General features: G+C 43.9%; 2 protein-coding genes across 8 annotated transcripts in view; both read right to left on the bottom strand.

The window, feature by feature from the left end:
- The window catches only part of ARMC8 (armadillo repeat containing 8), a 67,194-nt gene extending 60,168 nt beyond the window's left edge, over positions 1-7,026 (bottom strand). For 4 of the 6 annotated variants that reach the window (XM_062582646.1, XM_062582647.1, XM_062582648.1 and 1 more), the window contains exons 1-2: positions 6,916-7,026; positions 5,113-5,189 (exon numbers count right to left, since the gene is read on the bottom strand). In XM_062582646.1, coding sequence (XP_062438630.1) covers positions 5,113-5,189; positions 6,916-6,960 — 122 coding nt within the window. In that variant the 5' untranslated portion in view covers positions 6,961-7,026. Of the gene's footprint in view, positions 1-72; positions 114-5,112; positions 5,190-6,915 lie in introns of those variants that run through there. The other 2 variants (XM_062582649.1, XM_062582651.1) reach the window with 2 other exon arrangements.
- An 820-nt stretch (positions 7,027-7,846) lies between these two features.
- Positions 7,847-18,584, bottom strand: DBR1 (debranching RNA lariats 1). Of its 2 annotated transcripts, none has more exons than XM_062583108.1 (8): positions 18,385-18,584; positions 18,176-18,300; positions 17,989-18,069; positions 16,356-16,441; positions 14,909-15,133; positions 13,946-14,026; positions 11,869-12,014; positions 7,847-11,381 (listed from the first exon to the last, which is right to left on the bottom strand). In XM_062583108.1, the coding sequence occupies exons 1-8, from the start codon at positions 18,579-18,581 to the stop codon at positions 10,703-10,705; spliced, it is 1,620 nt and encodes a 539-aa protein (XP_062439092.1). In that variant the 5' UTR covers positions 18,582-18,584; the 3' UTR covers positions 7,847-10,702. The 2 variants fall into 2 exon arrangements, with proteins under 2 accessions (XP_062439092.1, XP_062439093.1); XM_062583109.1 differs by having other exon boundaries at positions 18,205-18,300.
- Positions 18,585-20,121: the final 1,537 nt, after the last annotated feature.

The raw sequence follows: 20,121 nt of genomic DNA, 5'->3' as shown, positions 1-20,121 counted from the left end.
GTAGGTTTGTTCGACAGGACAGGAAGAATAAGAGGCAGAAGTAGCCTCTGTGTAACTATCTGAAGGGGGTACCTGTTGCTCCATTAGAACTGAGATGGGAATTTCTTCTCTTCCCACTCCATGAAGCTGCCTCTTACATTTCACGCAGCTTTCCCTGCAGGCATGTGCGGAACACTGCACTGATGCTCTCATTCCAATTGCCATAGCTGAGAAATACAAGATACTATTATACAATCATCTGAACATGGGCCTGGCACATTTTTTTTTCAAATCCAAGAATACACAAATGAAAAAACTGCATGTGACAAATGCACACAGTTTGAAGTATTCCCAACTAATTTCAAAACAACCAACTATAAAAGAGATATAAGGTAAACTCTGGGAAATCAGTTAACTACTTGAACATGAAAACTTTCTTTTCTGGTTTGTTACTACTCTTCTTGTATCTTCTATTTGAAGAAGACAGAAACCAGCAAGCAGCACAGAACATCCTGAGTCAAATGCAAGTACAAATCTATTGCCCTTTTAAAGAACTTTTAACACATACATAGCTTTACATTCAAAACCTACAAAAGGATATCCTGTGAAGGCCCAGTTGTATCTTAGTTGTACCAAAATATCATTCTCATTTTAAAAAGTCTTCAAAATATTTGAGCATAACCACTGCAGAGCTGTCAATCTGAGCCTGCATGGACCCTAAAACAGTAGCTGTCAGATGCAAAATGGTCCACACATTCTGACCTATATGTCAACTGTTATACTCCTCATATCAACAACATTAATTCTCAAACACTCAAAATCATAGAAAGCACATAAAACATTTTAAGTGTATCATATAGATCTATACTAGTCTTTCCACTACAGTGATGACACGCTCAATGGGAAAATTGGTTCTTCCGTGACAGTGGCATTTCTACAGGCCATATCTTTCGTTTTCCTGAAAATGGAAACAGCCCACCCAAGTCTGGAAAATGCTGATCTGGCAACTCCAGCTGACTGGATTAAGCTGATCCAGAATGGACAGAAGCAGCAGTAGCACGAGAATCCTCAGTGCAGCATGATGCTGACTAATCCAGCGTCTTAAAAGATGATACCCTTTGACTGCTGAGGAACAGCACGATGAGAACCAGTTTGGACACTGAGCAAGTCAGATTTGTCTGGAAGAAGGCTCCTTTCAAAAACCGCCCCTGAGAGGGAATTACATAGCTCTGTAAAATGACACGTCTCCTCCTCGAAGACACCAGGATAACGGTAAGCATGACGAACTGCCTCTTCAAAGAGCCTTCGACAAGCAAGTAAATTAGCAGGCCAAAATAGGTATCAGTCTTGCACGTAAACAAAGTGGGTCTCAGCTTCAGAGAGTGAAAAGCAAATGACAGAAATGACAGTCTAAAGATCACCACCTAGAATTATTTAGAAAATAAATAATAATAAAAAAAATACTGCTATGCTACAAAGCACAGGATGTTGCTGCAGCAATAATCACGGGATAGATGAAGCTTCTACAACACTAGAGGAATTTACAAAGTTATCCATGTTCTGTTTTTCTGCCAATAATGGCAAAACATTTAAGAGAACTTCTGAGACAATGCAGTATTTAATCCCCTACAATACTGGTTTGAGGTAATCTATACACTGTTAACACTGAATATATTCAATAGCTGCCTACCAGACATTATTGCTGACCCAGCAGAATGCAGTCTTAAAAGTGTATTTTGAGAAAATGTGAACTACAGAAGAATGTGTGGAAGGCAAAAGGTTTACAACCACACTTAGGTAGACACAAAGCAAACTCATAAGACTTCTCCAGCATAAGCATAATGTACTGTTTAGGTTTACAGAAGAAAACTATGTCTGTATCAAACTGGCTCAGTTAAAAGGATAGTAAATAGAAAGATAAATATGCACACTTCCACACAGATGTGGATATGCAGAAATGGCCTTATACATTTTAAACAGCTCTCAATCAGGTACAGTAAAAGCCAGTAGCCATTCTTCTAATAATCTCAAAATTAATGATTTATTGGAAGGTACAAGCACTTACTTCTTCACGTGTACCTAGTATTAAAGCTCAAATGAATATGACGATAGAAATGATGTGAAAAGTAGTTCTGCAGGAAACTTGGGATTTTGAAATAGAACAGTGGAGCTACATACAGCAATACCAGACAAAAGAGAAATGGTTTCTCAGTTTTCCCATGAGGAGAAAAAGGAAAAAGCTCCTAAGCAGGTAAGACTTCATTGTCTGGAGAAACAAAGAGAAGGAAAGGAAAATAAGAGATTTGATCATTCAGATCCTTTCAGCATATGTAACCAGAAACCTTCTCAAGTTACAAGATGTCAACTGGATTGACATGATTTTCAAGTTTGAAAAATATTTAGCTATATTTTACCTTTATAAAACCTAATTCAGAAGTTGGATTTCCTTAAAATGTACAAGAGTGCAATAAAAGAAAAGCCCTAAACTCAAGTTATTCTTCCACATTTCCTTAATACTGGGTGAAGAACAGAATTACTGCACCTGAAGACAATCTGAAGAAACAAACCCTCTCAAGACAGCTGATTCTCTTGTCCTTGATATTCATACAGTTCCATCAATCAAAATAAAAATCTAGGTCATCAGTATTTTCAGTCAGAATGCAGGAAAAACAGTACATCTTGTGATCCAAATATTCTCAGTGAGTGATGCAGAACACTTGGTAAAGCTTCTGACAGACATTTCTGACAGGACTTGAATCCTCTTCTCCCCACCTCCCCCTAGTATCAGTTCATTCCAGGTTCAATACCTTTTTCAGATATATTGAAGTCAAAGGAAGAAGGGAAAAGTTGTTCTTTTCTGCCTGAGGAGAATCTTGGACTGACAGAATTTGTTACAGATGTCATACGCTATTCTAAACTGGACTGTATCACATCCCTCCACCCATATTTGAGAAATAACAAATCCTTCACATGGGATTTGCTTAGTGTCACAGATAGAGTCTCAGAATTAGGATCTTAACCAGAGCATCACCAACATGGCTTACCACCCAAGTCTGTCCCGTAACTTTTTCCTCCTTTTTCTCTGTACTCTTCACAGGCACAAATCCTGTCAGATCTTTAACTTGAAAAAGTCTAAGTCTAAGGGAATGCATCTTCTTGTGCAACTCCTTCAGCAGTTTCAAAACAGCAGCATCTGTTATTTCAACAACTAGAATAACTCTGATCCACTGTTAAAAAACACCTTCTTCAAATCTGTCCTGACAGACAACCCCTTACAATCTCTCCAAACCTCAGAGCATTTATTTGAGAAGAAATAGTTCCTCCATAAAGCTCAGCCTCAAAGATACTGCCATGTGGTCTTCATGGTACCAAAATCCAAATGGTAGGAAGAACAGAATCCAAAAGAAGCTGATCCAAAGTGAATCCATAAAGGACATACCCAAGTACCACCGGAAAAGGAGGATCTCAAAAAGCTGCATGATAAAACGACCATAATAGGGACCTACGAAAAATTCATGAGGAGAAGCAGCATAAAATCTCTTATAATGAAAGGCAGGAATCAAACTGGCAAACATAGAAGAAAGCTATTGTAAAACACGCTGGTATTTTGTTGTCTTTAAAAGATAACTTCATGATCTCTAAGTGCAGAGACATATTCTACAGTTACATAGTCACCTCTTACCCATGCATTTTGTTCTTCGATCACAGAAAAACTGAAAGGCAGCTCTAGAATCTATTGACATTAATGGACAATGAGAAGAATTGCAGATGTTAGCTGAGACAAAGAGACTGCCCAAGATGTTTGTTTCTGGGAAAACTCTTCATTTAAACTTCAGAAGATGTGGAAAACAACTCAAAAGGTAAGGAAGGGATTCCCAAGGGATGGGATTCCACAGGTTTTTGAAAAGAAAGGACAGCAGGCATGGAGCACCACCCAATGCTCAGAGCATCTGCCAAGGAGAAAAGAGGGGGCTCAGGCCACCCCCACACAGGATGAGACACATCCCCGCCCCTGGGAATATCCAACTTGCCTTCGTGAGTAGTGGGCTAGGGAGGCCAAGAAGTGGAAATAAAACTACATTTTTCCATAGAGAATAGTTAAGAACCTGTAAATATTTACACTGGAGGACCAGAAGGCTTTATACAGGTGTAAAAAAAAAAAATATATATATATATATATATATATATATATATAAAATCCAAGCGAGTTTTATGCACGTAGGCTTTTTCATGCATTTCAAAGGGACTCTGATATGTTGCCTACTCCTTCCATGGAACACTTATGGGAATCACTTTGCTCATCGGCTACTGGAAACACCTCAGACTGCCCACGAGCAACGAAACCCAACATTATTGGCTTTTTGGTCCATTTGATGCTCAGGTGTTTTCTGGTACTTTGCTAGTTAGCCACAGCTAGCAAGCAAGTTACATGTAAGCCTGAGAAAGCCTGGTTGCACCACTAAAAGTCAGTCCTAGGCAAGGAATTGTGCGCTGCATCCCCGTGAGAATAAAATGGAAAGTAATGTCCAAGCACAGTAAGAAAACAATGAGACCTTTGTAGCAATTTTACTACACATTCACTAGCAGGAGTCTTCTACTGAATCTCAGAACAGAATACTGAGAATGTACTGTTTCTCAGTACAGAAACGTAAGTTATATCTAAATTAATTTCTAAGGAAGCATTTTCTTTCAGCTCTCAATTCCCTTTGATGAGATAGAAGCCACACATCAAAAAATCAACACTCCAGGCATGGCAGCAGGGGGAATAGCTGGAGAGGCAGGTATGTTGACTTGGCAGTGAAATAAGAGAAGAGATTCTCATCAGCCCTGGAAAAGGAGCAAAAGGAAAAGGCCAGAAGGAAGAAAAGTGTCAAAAGTAATTTTGAATGCTCACAGAATGTTTTACCTCATTTCTGGCAAATGGGAGGCTGGGTTACCAACCATATGTACCACAGAGTGATAGTATGCTAAAACAACACTATCATGTTTGCATGAAAATTCACTTAAGTTTTTCAACAGGATTTCTCTAAAAAGATGGGAAGAATCTCTTTCCACTGACATACCACACTACTGGGATTCAAGCAAACCTAGCCTAGGCCCAACAGCAGTTCAAATGCGTTTCATAGGACTTACATGACACCTTGCAGAACTTTCTGGGGATCGAGGTCAAATAATCTATCAACATAGTGGCGGCTACTGGCCGTTACTTCCTGCAGAAAAATAAAAATATCTATTTTTAAAACATAATTTACATCAACTCATACGATAGCAAACAAAGACGAATGACTAAAGCAGCAGCAAGTCTACAGAACCTACCAAACAAGATAGCAGCAAAACCACCAGATCATATTTAAATGTGCAGTATGTTGCTGCTGAGCAACATCCACACAAAGAATTAACTCTGTGTTTAAATGTGATTTAAAGAATAAGCTGCATCTGATGTGGATATCCATGTATTACAAGTCAAAGCAAGTTAACAGAGTACCTCCAGGTGTTTAAATAGTGATGGATTTGGCATGCAAGAAGGGGTCTACTTTAGGCATCAGTACTGCCTTCGCTTCAATCTTATTATGTGTAATTACTACACAAAAAAGAAACAGAATTCCCATAACAGAAAAAGCTCTGAAGAACAGTTAATGTTGCTCAAGAAGCACACTCACAAGCAAACCCTCAAAAATAAGGAAGCTCCTATTAGGACATTTTTCTGAAACTTATCTTATTATAACATATTCACACACTTCTGAGACTGTCCTGTAAGCTGCCCCACACTGCTACCAACCAGGAGAGCAGCACAAGACTCTCCATAGCATTCCCAGAGCTACTCTATAGCGCAAAGTGAACTAACTCTCCTCTCAGCAACAGGACCATGGTTGTAGGTTAAACATTTATGCGCCAGTGGGTTGTTATTCTCTTTGAGAAGTTGCAAACTCAGAGATTACAAAGCATTCCAAAAAAAGAAGGGTGGGAAAAGGGAAGGGAATTTGCCCTGCAGGTTCTCGTGAACATGTGCCAGAGCACGTTTCCACTATCTCTGTTCTTGATTCTTTTTCCCTACTCAATCTTCTACTACGCTTTTCCCGTTTTTCCCTCATGAGTTTTCCTTTGAAGAAGCTATAAGGAAACTGCAAATTCCTCTTTGCTCTTGGAAGCATCTACGTTTGGACTAAAGCTGGTCCTGCCTCCCCATCCAGATGCAGGAGGTGCCAGCAGCTCCTCTCGCCTGCAGTCTCACACAAGTCTGAGGGAAAAAGAATCATCTAGAGCCCGCAGGACTCGTCTCCAGGAGCACTACTACGCTACACCAAATAAACCGCACCGCTAAACTTCCGCCAGGTAATCAAGGACGGCGTTTGGGGGCACAGCGGCAGACTTTCATCTACCAGATCTATCTATCTATCTATCTATATATATAAAAAAAATCTTTTGGACTTCAGACTCCCCGGTGCCTTCTGTTTCTAGAATATCCTGGCTTCCAGCCTGCTGACTGGTAGGTCTGCAGCAGGTCTATCATACTCGGGAAAATAAGTTTCCCCCCACCACCACCACCTACAAATTAAGTACCAAAAGCCGTATCCGCGCTACGGCAGCGGCGGGGAGGCCGGGAGCGGCGAGCCGCGGCCGGCGGCGCCGCGGGGCCGGCGGGGCAGCGGCGGAGCCCGCCCGCCGAGGCGGGGCCCGCCCGCCGGGCCGCTTCGCCCGAGGAAGGGCGCTCGAGGCACGCTGCGGGGAGCCGGCGCTCCAAGGCGGCCGCGCTTTCCGGCACGGCAGCCCAGCTGCCGCCGCGGCGGAGGCCGCTGAGGAGAAGAGCGGCGCCGCGGGCGGAGGGGACGCGAGGGCAGGGCAGGGCAGGGCCGCGCGGCGCGGCGCGGCCCCGGCGCACAAAGCGGCGCGGCGCGGGCCAAGGTCAGGGCGGCGGCGGGCGGCGGCGGCACTCACCGAGAGGACGCTCATGCGGAGCGGCGCCTCCAGCACGCACGCCATCTTGGCGGACGCAGCAGCAGCCGCAGCGGCACCGGCGGCGGCGCCCTCGCCCTCACGCTCGCGCGCGCGCCGCTGCTGCCGCCGCCGCCGCCGGGCACGGCCACATCGCGGGGCGCGGCGCCGCCGGGCGGGGACGGCGGGGGGGGGGGGCGGCGAGGGGGCGGGGCGCCGCGGCCTCGCGCCCCGCGAATCGGCCGACGCAGAAACCCCGCTACCTTCTGCGAGAACGCGCCGCCGCGCATGCGCCGCCGCCGACGCGCCGCGGGCACCCGCAGGACGGACGCCTTCCTCCCCCGCCCCCGCCCGCCGCGGCGCGCATGCGCCTGTCACCGCCCGCGGCGGCCCGGAGCCAGGGGACAAGGTGCGCGTGCGCGGTTCCGCGCGTGGCGGGGCGCCGCTAGCGGCTGGGCGAGGCCGCCAGCGGCCGTTAACGGCCGGACGGGGCGGTCGCGGCGCGGCGCTGTGGCGGCGGGCTGGGGGGCCCGAGCGTGGCGCGGTAACGCAGGCGAGGGCACTGCAGTGTTGTCCCAGATCGGCGCTTGCTTCCGGGCGGGCCGCTGCGCTGCTGGTCGGGCCGCTCTCCGCGGCACGGCGCCGCCGGCCTGGCGCTGGGGCCCAGGCGGCAGCAGCAGCCCGCGGCAGCCTGAGCCGAGCGCCACCCTCGGGCGCTGAGGGCGCTCCTGGGGACGCGGGGATGCGAATTCCGTCACTCCCCTTCCCCGAGCAGCGCTTTAAAGGGGGGTGAGGGGAAGGTAAAACAGCACAACTCAGCGGTCACTTCACTCTTCGTTTTTGCTCTTGTAAGGGAGCTGCTAAACACCCGTTTGCCAGCTGTTAGCAGAGAGAGGGCAGAGGCTAAGAGGGAAGCACAATAAACGTTTTAAGATGCTTTCACAAGTTAACTTTAATAGCAGCTGATAGTTGCTTTAATTTGAAAAATACTCCAAGAAAAAAAAAGTTATATCCCTTTTTTTAAAGTTTGTTCTTTGAGTAGATTAATACAACATGCTTTGACCAAAATACCTGTGTTAGCCTGGAATGAAACAAGGGAATACTTTTCTCAAGCACTTTACAGATAACACTGAAAAAGTTCTCAAAGCAAATGCAGTCTCCTATACTGAACAACGTGTTTATAAACTGTACCACAGTCTGACAAACCTTTTCTAGGTATTTCTCACTAAAATTAAAGAAATCAGATAATCTTAAAGACTTTAAAAAAGAAGTTTTAAAGAGGGCTAAGGGATCTGGATCTTAAAGCCGATAAAACTTTATCAGCCTTTCCTACTCTTTTACACACTTCTTGAAATATTTAGTTATCTTTATTGGAGAAGCTTCAAGTTCAGCACCACAACTGAATTCTACTTGCAGCAGAGAATGCTGCTGACAGGGAAAATCCATAATGGATGAGAGCACAGTAGAGACGGATGCTTTAAATTGCAAAGAGGATGCAAGTAACTGGAAGAAAGAGCACAGTAACTCTATGCAGATTAGACAGGGGTTGTACTCAAACTATTTTTTGTGGTAAGTATGTTGACCATCTGCACCCTGCTCAGTGGGTGCTGAAATACTTCATTAAAAGAAAGGGGAAAAAAATCCTTAAAGATTTAAAAATCAGTATTCTACCTCAGCAAAGCCTTCTGCTTTCTAGAAAGCCAAAGTACATTTATCAAAGACATTTACTTTAAAATCATACAGAATCAAACTAAAATCTATCAAATATAAGCAACATCTTCCAGATTCATACCGTTCAGAATTTACACTTAAAATTTCATCTTTCTGAGGGTGCAAAGAAAAAGTACTTCCTTTATAGTCTTCAGATCAGCTGAAAAGAAAAAGTACTTCCTTTATAGTCTTCAGATCAGCTGAAACATAGGCATAATTAAGATCTTAGCAACAGATCCAGGACTTATAAAGGTCAGCTATCTTCAGTAATCCAGCTGACAGTTCATAGCTATTTTAAATAAACTGAGGGTTATACTAAACTTCCATTTTTTTTACATCACTTCTTACAACTCTTCAGTGAGCGTTCTGACAGATGAGCAGGTATAAAGAGATACACGAGGAGTATTAGCAATGCCCAGGTAATCATTTAATACACAATACAGGATTTTCTAGGGAAAGAAAGAAAAAAAAAGGATGCTAATAGCATCAACTCACACAGCTAAAGCTGGTGATCAAGACTGTGGAGAACTTTAATTTTGGCATTTCCTAGCTTTTGAATACTCACATGCATTTAGGTTTCATAGTAAAGTGCTGACCAGAGAGAAACAGAGGCAAGATGAATACCACAATCTGAAACTCATTTTGACCCAGAAATGTTCTAATATTTTCCCTGCTATAGCTCAGTCTCACCAACCCACGACACTTAGCTCCTTGTCCAAATCCGTGTGCCAATAAAGATGCTTTCTTCTCCACAGTGCCTAGGCTTTAGAGGAGTGGAAGAACATGGGAGGTACTTCTGGTCTCAAAAGCATACCTGGCAACACAGTCATGAGGAAGTCCTGCTCTGTCCAGACTCCTAGAAAGCACAGTACAAACTGCATGCTGAACTTGGCTGTAAGGCTAGTAAGTATTATGACTTATTTGCTATAGTTCCTGAAAACCTTGGCATTTTCATGATTCAGTAAGTTTTATCATCTTAACAGCCTTTTAGGCCCAAAGGAGTGCAATTTGCTTGCTAGTATTTTGGGGCAAAAATAGTTAAAAAAAAAAATCCTGCTTCAGAGAAGACCAGTTTCCTGGCAGCTCCTGTTAAACTTCAGCTGAAGTTTATGAAGATGCTTTGGAAGACTCCAGACCAAATTAAAAGAATTAGGCAAATTACACACTAGAGAAAAGCAGCATTAGGTCAAACCCCAGGCTAATGGTATCCATTGCCGTCTCGAGCAATTTATAAACGTCAGTCCTTTCATATGAAGATGGAACATTGCCCTACTTAGTAAGGACTGAGACAACGATGGTGTTCTCATGTAAGAAGCTGTTCATCTTAACTAGTTACATTTTAGTTCCGAGAGATGTTTCTGAAGTTTTGAGAAACAGCACACAAGTGAGTTTAAGAAATGCTCTCTTCCATGTTCCTAATAAAACTGTCATGCTTGAAATTAAGAGATTGGGCTTTCTATCAGAACTATAATTAAAAGCCAATATTGGATATACACTGTCATTTATGATTAGTAAGTATTTCTATGGCATATGGAATATCACCAGCTCCAGAGACAAAAAAAAAATCTTCACTCTTCTTCTACTGCCATTTTATCATCCCAATAACTCTACCTCTAAATTTAGTTCAGAGTCATTGCTTACGCTAACTTTGTATTAAAATTTTGGTGTAAAACAAAAACAAAGGCAATAAAATCAGACTATTCAGTCTCGTAAGTTAGACATCCTCTCACTTTCAACTTGACTTACAGTTTAAAAGTTTTCCTCTTGTTAAAGCAGCATGATAAATATTGGATAGCAGAAGTAGCAGTGTACACCAATAACCAAGAACAGAAGCAAAATCAACTGATTATACACAAGCTTTAAACCCTTTGACAAGGTACTTTGTTGGAAAAGTTTGCTTCTGGCTTAGATGTTTCATCCAGCTAGGTATTCCTCCTTGTGAGAGGTACATACAGCTCATTGCAGCTTAAAGTAATGTGATTAAGATAAAATACTCTTAAAATCATAAGAAGTTCACTACAGCTCTCACCACCTTCCTATAAAAAGGTAGGGAGAGAACTTAAGTTATTCATCATATGAATTATTCTGTTTTATCTTCATCCTCTGCAGCATAGATAGCTTGATTCCTTCTCTTAATTTTTTTCATGCCACTGTTCCCATTTTCATTACAACCAATGCGCTTTAAAGATCTTTCATTCAAGCTCTTCTCTTCAGTCTGCTTACTCGCCCCAGATTTCTCCAGTTCCTCATTATTGGAGTCCATAGCATCATCCGATGATACCACCATGGAATCTGGCATGATTCTGATGTCAGAAAAACTTGCAGAGAAGTCAGGAGGATGATCAGGGGAAGGATCTACAGAACATGTACTCAAGTCCTCATCACCACCTTCTTCATCCAGCATTATTTCATCTGGGTTAATGGATGAAAGCCCAGAATTATCTGTATTATATTCACTGGGTTCCTCTGCTGACCCAGCACTGTCCATCTCCTCTTCCTCCTCCTCCTCTTCATATTCTCCACGTACTGAGTCCTCTTCTTTAGCTTGCTGGATCTTGTCATTGATGTCAGTGAGGCCAAACAGGGCACAAAATTCAGTGGTCTGTGGATTGATGGTATGAACTGGTTCTATGTGTTTTTGGGGCTTGCTGGGATCATAACAAGCAGCTGTCAATGTGAAGTTACAGGGAATTTTGAGGTTATGATTCAGCTCTTCTAACACTTCTTTGATGGCTTCTTCTGTAACACTGTAATCCCACCTAAATAAGTGTATAAAGATACCACAAGCGCAGCTGTTGAGTATTTTCTGTTCCTACTGCAAAGAAAACTCTTAAAATAATTAATTCATCTAACCACAGATACCAGACTCCTCAAATGCTTCTTCAGAAGCATATATTACCTTTGGTTAATACTGACATTACCCTTTCCCTCAAGGATTTGTATATTATGTCACACACCCAATAAGCATTTACTATCCTAATCTAGGAATCCAGCCAAATTTTCAAGATCATAAGTGACCCCCCGCAATGGTCATATCCAAGATTAAAAAAAAAAAAAAAAAAAACTGCCCATACAGAGCAGTAAAGAAATTTTATTCTCCAGAGCACAGCTCGTCTTCAGCCCCTTTCTTTTCCAAGGCATTTGTATAGTCCTGAAAAACAGGCTGCAGAATAGACAAATATAAGATAAGCATATTTCCAGTCCAAGAAAAAGCACACTCCACTCTCTACTTCGTCTGCTACTTACTTTGCATGGAGGCCATTATTTTCAGGCATATTCCATGAACTCTGAGTCACGTTAACAAGACTGTTGGTAGCCTTGAGGACTGCAATCCACTCAGCATCATATTCCAGGGACTCACTTGCATTAGTATCATGTTCTATGTCTATTATCTTTAAGAAGAAAAATGGCAAAACAGATGAATTATTTCTCGACAGAAATAAAGTTTGAAGTGTTACTTCAAATCTATTCAGATTAGCCACAACTGAGCTAGTCAGCTCTGATTTTAAGTGATCTGTAAACCAATTCAACCTTTTAAAGTAGGTTTAAAATTGTCCCAGACAGTTTAAGCCAGAGCTGCACACAGTTGGATCACCAGGCTGGTGGAAGGAAGGCAGGCAGGCAGCAATCCTCCAGGCCAGATTTGCTATAGGAATTTAAATGCAGACTAGCACCCCAGCATATATTTTCATAGCAAAAGCCTACCCTCAGACTCTCTCCCAACTCCAAAGACATCTAGGGCAAATGGATACTACTACACATCCCAAGAACAGGTAATGAATCATCTTTCTTTTAAGTTGACAAAAAAAAAAAAAAAACTACTTTATGGAAGACTACTAAAATGCTCAACTGTCTTTGAAGAATATGCTGTAGGCAGCTCCCTCTCAAAGCAAAGGAAGTTAATTTAAGCACCTTTACAGATGTGAGTGCAGGCAGCGCATGCAGGCCATGCGCATCAACATTGCTCTGCTCTTGGCAAGTTGTCTTCTATGCCAGTTGTAGCCTTGGTTCACGTTTGTGACATAGCCTTGCACAGAGCACATTCAAATAGCCTAACCTTGAAGCAAAGGCACAGCTGGTATACAACAGGCACATCTCAAAGGCCAGGCATCAACAGTAAGATATTTTTGAATCACTGCTGGTGTCAATCTTTCAATACCTAGACAAAAAGCTGTAGATAAACTGACCTATGTTTTGGGGTTACCATAATCCATACTAATTTCACCCTCAGAAGGCAGGAGCATAAAACTGCCTGGGAGTTTATGGGTTGTTGAATGCAAACCTTGCCACCACAGGCATTGTTTGAGCTGATGGACTCGGCTGTGGGAAAAACTTTGCCACTTTACTGTTTCCAAACAATATTCTTTACTGATTAGGACCTTTGTGTAACCTCCAGGCTAAAACCTCATTCGCAACTTATCTTATTCATCCATTCTAGTCCTCTACTGGTACAGATTCTCTTCCCCTTTGCATGTTGAAGGCTTGATGCTTCCCATAAGTGAAACCTAAACAAGTAATGGCCTTCAGGCACCTGCAACAGAAAGGCTCTTCCCTCTGAGCAGATATCCCTTCCCTATACCACCTCAAGCTTGAAAGCTGGTCTCTTAAAAACAGTTACTGAGAACTGTGCAGTGCTCCAAGGGGTCTCACCCTGACCTTGTCTAGGTGAAATTTCACCCATCTCTCAGTCCCTACAGACTGACCTATGAATTATTCTTCATCAGCAAAGATACCATAAGGATACTCCATTTGACACTTCCCATTAAAAATCCCCATAAACTAGATCTAGCTGCTGCCCTTCCTAGCCAAGATACACTCCAAACAAGGAAGTATAGCCATGCTTCTAGGAAGTTTCTTCAATTCCTGCTGGAATCCATAGCACTGAAAGCAAGTTACAGTACTCAACCTATCTGAACTCATCTCTCCAGATCCCTCTCTGACCCAAACTGGTACGGAAAAGAAGCAGAATAGCCTCAAGACACTTTCTTCTTATATTTGACATTTGTCAAAAGTGCATGAGAGGAGATTCACTTCAAGATAAAGTCCAGCTACTTCTCCACTTAGGTCAACTACTTGTTTTAAGGCAAAAAAAGATGGTAGGAATAAGCAAACACCACCCCTGCATGCTAGGGCCTATGGTCTGCTTGGTTCAAGGCAATATTACACAAAAACCATTCCACATGTGCACCAGTCCTAGTTTCTTTCCAAATACCCCATTTATCAGATTGAGGAATGCCTCAATCCCTTGTATCTCAGCACACTTTCTGCAATCCAGGCAAATAAAGTACTTCAAAAGTAAAAACCCACTGTACATGGTCATCACCTGCAGAAAGTCTCTGTGAGGCAGACACTTATCCAGAGCCAGAAACTTTGTTGCTTTTGGTAGCTCTTCTTTGGAGGCTGTCTAGGAAACAAGCAGTTAACACTGTTATTAATATTTATTGAAATAGGACCATTTTAATCAAGTTATGTAGAGAGATTTAAAGGCATAATTAAGACAGAAGAAGAGTTTCTGAAATAGAGAAACATCATGGATATAACAGAGAGATGGAGGGATAAAGAGAAACAGACTTCAGCAGAATTCAAAGAGGAAATTGGATGTAGATGTTAATAAGATAAAGCAAGAGCCACAGGTCTCCCTCAGCCAAGGCAGCTGAGCATACTTAACCTTGATGCTGAAAGAAAAGCTTTAACAAAATTAGAAACAGACTTGTTGAGTCAGGAAGGTCTAGAGTTACAGTTTAACAAGCAAATAGCTTGCAAATAGGAACAGCAGGTGACACAACTTTCAGGAACAACTTAAATCAGCCAAAAAAAAGTCTCAACCTATGGGGGCTTTTGGCTTCATCTCAGCAGCCCGGAGAACTTCATCTGCCAAGCCTTACTTCAGGCACCCTCCCATTCCATTTAACCCACTGTCTTCTTCTGAGTCACTTGCTGCCTTTCTCTATCACTTTATTTCAAAGTTGTCTCCTTTCCCAATAGAGTGACTAAAAGGGAAAGTTTACTGTACATTAAAAAAAAAAAAAAACAGGAAGTTTCAAGTTCAGTGGTTAGCTTTTTCATGCTGTCCATGAAGATGAAATAGTCACACCATCAATTCAAAACATCTGTTTTACTTGCATAAGCTAGTAGTCTTAGGACTACTTAATGTCTTAGGGCTTAGCAGCTGAGCTTTAATAACTGAGTGAAAACATTAAGAACAGTTGTTTTTTCCAGACATGACTACCTGCATTAGAACTCCTAAGTGCGCTTGGGACACATACTTTCTTGATTCTTTCTTTACCTGGTGTTGCATGAAAGCTGCAAATTTAACATGAAGATGTGCTGAAAACCAGTAAGAGGGTTTCAGATACTGCAGAAGCTCTGAAGCAGCAGGGCTTCCTAGTGTGTTGCTCTCCACTTCTTGACGGAAGAAGGATTTCATTTTAAGAAGCTGTTTCTTGTTCCCATAGTGATATATGCTTCTTGGCCAATCATGCGACATAAATATATCCATTGGACGCTTTAGCTAGTGAGCCAAAGATGCATACAGAATAAATAAAACACATATTTAGACCAAGTTTCAAATTTACACAGCACAAAATGGCACTTGTATAACAGCAGGTGTTCTGTCTCAGATCAGATAAAAGTGACTAAGAGCCTCGCTTTTTAAAGCAATGAAGTTATACCAGTAAGCACAATCTTCCAAATGGTCTTTGAAGTTAAAGGACTCTAGTCCCCACTGTTTGTGCAACACTTTCTCAAGACAGTCAGTTGTGCTTTACATACATTGCCTTACAGTGATGTTCTGATATCCCTTATAAGTGTTAGACACTCAGAATACATGCTTGAAAGTACAGCTGTGGAGAAAGTTCTCTCCGCACTAAAGTCATCATCTTTCTCAGGAAATTTAAGAGATTTGTTTAAAGGGAAAATGGCCACACATGATGTTCCTCCTCAAAGGAGGCAGCAGTCTCAATGAACCAAGTACACCTTGGTTCAATATTCAGCATATTTTCGTCAGCTGTATCAGACCTCATCTCTAATAGAAACCCAAGTCCAACTGATATGAAATTCACAGGAAAATGCATCAACCTCTTCACAAAAAACAGCAAACCTTCATCCATCTTCAGCAATCGTCTCTAGCGAACACTTAAGCGTACAATTGCAACCTGAATAATCCTTCACAAGACGCTTATAAAACCGTGCATTCACACTACAATCTCAGCCAAACAGAGTAGTCTGTTGTGACAAAGCAGGGAGTAGTCCATGTCTCAACCATAAAGCTAATCTGGCCTTTGGGTTCCTAGCCCTGGGTCAAAAATACTTTAACCACAGGAATTTGGCATCTGCTCATGCTGCTGGTTCAACTCCTGCATATTTTGGTTAACTTTGTATCAACCAGGCTTTATGTTAGACAAGATAGTACCCTTCTTCCTACATATAATAGAAACTTAGAACAAATGCATATACCTGGGGTACTTTTCATGCTGTTAATTTTATTCCATTTGAAACAAAATACCTCATTCCTGTGCCTGACTCAGATCAAATTTGTACTACTAAGCAAAGCATTGGAACAGGAACAACTGCAGAATCACAGTTCACATAAATGGGTCTGTCAAAATTAGCAAATGTTGAAGAGAAATCTCAGCTATTTAATAGTATACTGTTCAGAACAGCTTTAACATCTTGTTTCTAAATTAATGAAAATCATTATTATATATCATTTTTCAAAGAAAAAAATCACTAACCTGCTTGAGTTTGAAGACTTCAATGTTCCTTACATGGTAAGCACTTCTTATTGTTTGCTGGTTGTATGGTGGACATTCAAAGTGGCCTGAAACATTTAAGAAAGAATAGTCGCCTACATCCACAGTTCCCTCCTAACACTGCTGGTTCTTGAGGTCATACAAATATACAGTATACAGTAATCCAGTTTCTGAAACAAGAAAATGGGAGTTTGACTCCAACACTTGAAACCCAGAATTCTTTCTACTGAAGTTCCTTGCTTTAGAAAAATAGAGTGCTTTATTCCTGAAGGAGGCTTTGCACCACTCAGGCAAGATAACACCTTTCATTACTTCGCCATATCCCTTACCTTCACAGGTACGCCAGCACAGCCATGTGCCATCACATAGGTAGAGAGCTGATCACTGCACGGCCATGCAACATAGATATCTATTATTTGAGCCAGTTCACAGGGCCACACATCCAAAAATGCTGGCACAGCCAAATAACATACAAGAACAAGCAAAATACTGGCATTATGTTGGAGAAAGCACAGTGCTTCCCTCTATATGAGGGATCAATGGCCAAAACATAGTCAGGCCACAGCATTTTATTTGGAAGAAGTACAAGCTAAAAAGATCATGAGGCGCTGCATGAGATCTGACTCCCAAACTCAGGTTACTGATGCAATGATTTCATGTGTTTCTTCAAGGACCAACCATGAAAGCACAGCTTGCCAGATTCAGCAGCAGCTTAAAATGTCATGCCTGGAACTGTCCACAGGCAACACAGACTCTAGAAGGGCAAACATGCTCCCTTACCAAGGGAGATCTAGTCCACAAGTTTGTCTTGATACAAGAAAACCGAATGTCTGGCAGAGCTCCTACATACTCTTAAGGATGAACAGCAAGATTACATTTTTCATAGCTAGCACTGTCATGAAAATGTCTCATGATCATATCCCACGAGTTACATTCAGGTCAGCACGATGCCTACTTGATGATGACAAATGTAATTCGTATTAATGTATTAAATAGAATCATCAAGTGTTTCAGAAAACTAGTTCATTACTTTGCAGCATGAAAGCCACCTGCAAAGTTTCTCTGAAACAGTATCTTAGGAAAGACAGCATCACTATACAGTAATCACAAATAATAAAACACTATGCCATATGTTGAGGAGATCAGAAAGACAAATCTATCTTCTGCTATTTGCTGATGCCAGCTAACATTTGCAATCAGACCTCTGACCACCCAGGGAGACCCTTCAAGGGAGGGTTCTTGAACACACCTACACATATCTGGGGGAAACAATCTGACACTAAATCTCAGCTCAGGATAGCACATTTGTAGATACCACACTGAAGTTGCATGTTTTATGCAGAAAAAGTTAAACAGACTTGCATCAGACGCTAAAAGGACACTGCCAAGGAAGAACAAAGACCATCCCAAGTATAACATTCAATTGGCACAATCGCTTCCTGCTGTGGTTGGCAGGCAACTACTGTAACGCCTGCCACCTCCAGAAAGCCACAGAAATCCACACGTAAAGCCAAGGGAGGTTTCCAGCGTCAAGAGCCAGTGCCTGAGATACGAGAGAAGGAGCCAGAGCCTCCCACCGCGGCCGAGAGCCCCTCCCGCGGCCTCCCCGCCGCACCTTTCCGGTAGTCGTGAGACTTGAAGATGCCCGAGATGCCGCCGATCCTCACGCCGCGGAACCGCACCACGCCCGCGTAACCTAGGGGAGACGGAGGGCGGCTCGTCACGGCGGGGGCTGAGCCGTGCCGGGGCCAGGGTCGGAATACCCGCGGCCGGCGCGGCAAAAGCCGGCAGCCGAGCCCTACCGAGGTAGTAGATGTTGGGCGCCACCCACCCGCCGTACGGAAGCTCCTGCAGGTGGTTGGACGCCTCGTGGTTGCCGCCGATGAAGATGGTGAGCACCGGGGCCTTCCTCTCGCCGGAGTAGTACCTGCGGGGACACGACACCACTGTAGGGACCAGGCCGGGCCGGGCCGGGCCGCGGCGAGGCCGGGCGCGGCGGGGCGGCGCTCACCGGTGGAAGGTCTGCATGTGGCGGTATTTGGCGGGCACGGCCATGCAGCGCAGGTCCGCCTCGTTGCGCACGGCCTGGAAGTCGCCGCAGCAGAGCAGCAAGTCGGGCCGCACGTTGTGCCGCCGCTGCAGCAGTTCCAGCGTCTCGTACATCTTGTCCAGGGCGCCATGGCAGCAGCCGGCCACCGCCACCTTCATGGCCGCTCCGCCGCGCGCAGGCGCCGCGCGCGCCTTTCGCGTCGGCGCCGCGCCCCGCCGCGCCCGCGCAGGCGCGCTGCGGCCCGCGGGGGTGGTGCCGGCAGGGTGAGCGCGGGCCCGCGGCGCGCGCAGGCGGAGCTGCACGGGCTGGCGGCGCGCTCTGCGCCGAGCCCCCGCGGGGGCGGGTCACGGCGCTCAGCACCAACGTGCTGCTGCCGCGGCGCCGGTTCGGCACCAGCACAGGGGTAGCACCACGGTCCCTAACTAAAAGTCCATCTCTACGTAGGCCGCAGAGTTCTGGACGTTTTGATGTCCCGGGCAGTGGGGCCCAGCAGAGGGGATGCAAACTGCGTAACGGGATCCTGCGCAATCCTCACACACCACAGAGGCCACGAGGTGCCTGTGTCCGCGTGTGCAGCCAGGGCGAGCACAGTACAGACCAGGCCTCTTCTGCACGCTTCGCGGCCTCGGCAAGGAAGCCGCAACAGCTTTACTCATTTCTCGTTGTGTGGCAAAAAGGCTGCAAACGAAGCCGTAGCAGAGCGGTGCAGAAAGAGTAGTAGCTGTGCGTATTTTATGCCAATAAAAGAGTGGCTATGGCTTTGCAAAAGACATACCAATTCTGCAATACTTTTGTCCCACCAGTTCAGCATCACGTAGGCATGTTTCTACATTTCACATTTTACACATACATTTTACATTTCAAACACTGCTTTCTTATACCTTCCTAAAAAGCAAGGACAGAAATAGCTCATGGTTTTACCAGTACAATGGCATACAGGACACAGTGGGAAACTGGACCTCTGTCCTTTTACTTACAGGATGTCAGACTCCCTGTTCTGCAGAGTACCAATTTCCTCATTTTCAGGGGCGGCAAACTGGATCATAGGATGGTATTTGTGTGTCATATAATAAAACCACTCCAGACTTTTTCCACTGTTTTTTTTTTTAACAGTCTTGAGGGATTGAACAAAATTACAACATAGTTAAACATTAACTTGCTACTACTTACCCTGTAATCATGGAACTAAGCAGGCATTCCTGTTCCCCTACAGTAGCAGGCATTGAACAATGGCTTCTCTTTTGATACTAAGAAAATATGAGTGTTCTGTAAGTATTTCATAATTTCACAACATTGGATTACTGTGTATTTCTTGGGGCTTTCATCCAAGCCCAGCTGAAGTCAAGCAAAAAGTTCCCCTAGTTTTAGATCCCCACAGGTCTTTGGAGTAAAAAGTCACACAGAAGTAGTCTTAGGAATAGTTAGCTCTTCTGCTAACTTTGCTGACACATACCTGAGAATGTTGTGAGAATTCAGTTTGCCAAATCATCTCCTGGGAAGGCCTTCCAGTGTCTTTTGGAAAACACAGCCGCCCCTTGCAGTTGCCATGCCTCAGACTTCCTAGAGGGGTCGGGATGGGAGACAGAGAGGCCCGTGAATCTCTAGAAGATCCCATCCTACCTTCTGGCCATCTTGGGTGGCTTTCCAAGATTGCCAGCAGCTGCCTCCCAGCTCCACTTCTTCCAGGAGGCCAGACCT

This window comes from Rhea pennata, chromosome 9 (genome assembly GCF_028389875.1).
Source record: "Rhea pennata isolate bPtePen1 chromosome 9, bPtePen1.pri, whole genome shotgun sequence".
NCBI classification, from domain to species: domain Eukaryota; kingdom Metazoa; phylum Chordata; class Aves; order Rheiformes; family Rheidae; genus Rhea; species Rhea pennata.
This window is presented reverse-complemented; position numbering and strand designations above follow the sequence as displayed.

What these genes read in the sequence shown, in the direction of transcription:
- DBR1 (XM_062583108.1), bottom strand. Translation starts at nt 18,581, where the DNA reads ATGAAGGTGGCGGTGGCCGGCTGCTGCCATGGCGCCCTGGACAAGATG. An exon ending in CAGCTTTCATGCAACACCAG is followed by an intron (nt 14,027 to 14,908) that starts GTAAAGAAAGAA and finishes CTTGTTTCCTAG; the next exon opens with ACAGCCTCCAAAGAAGAGCT. An exon ending in AATAATGGCCTCCATGCAAA is followed by an intron (nt 11,382 to 11,868) that starts GTAAGTAGCAGA and finishes ACACTTATTTAG; the next exon opens with GTGGGATTACAGTGTTACAG.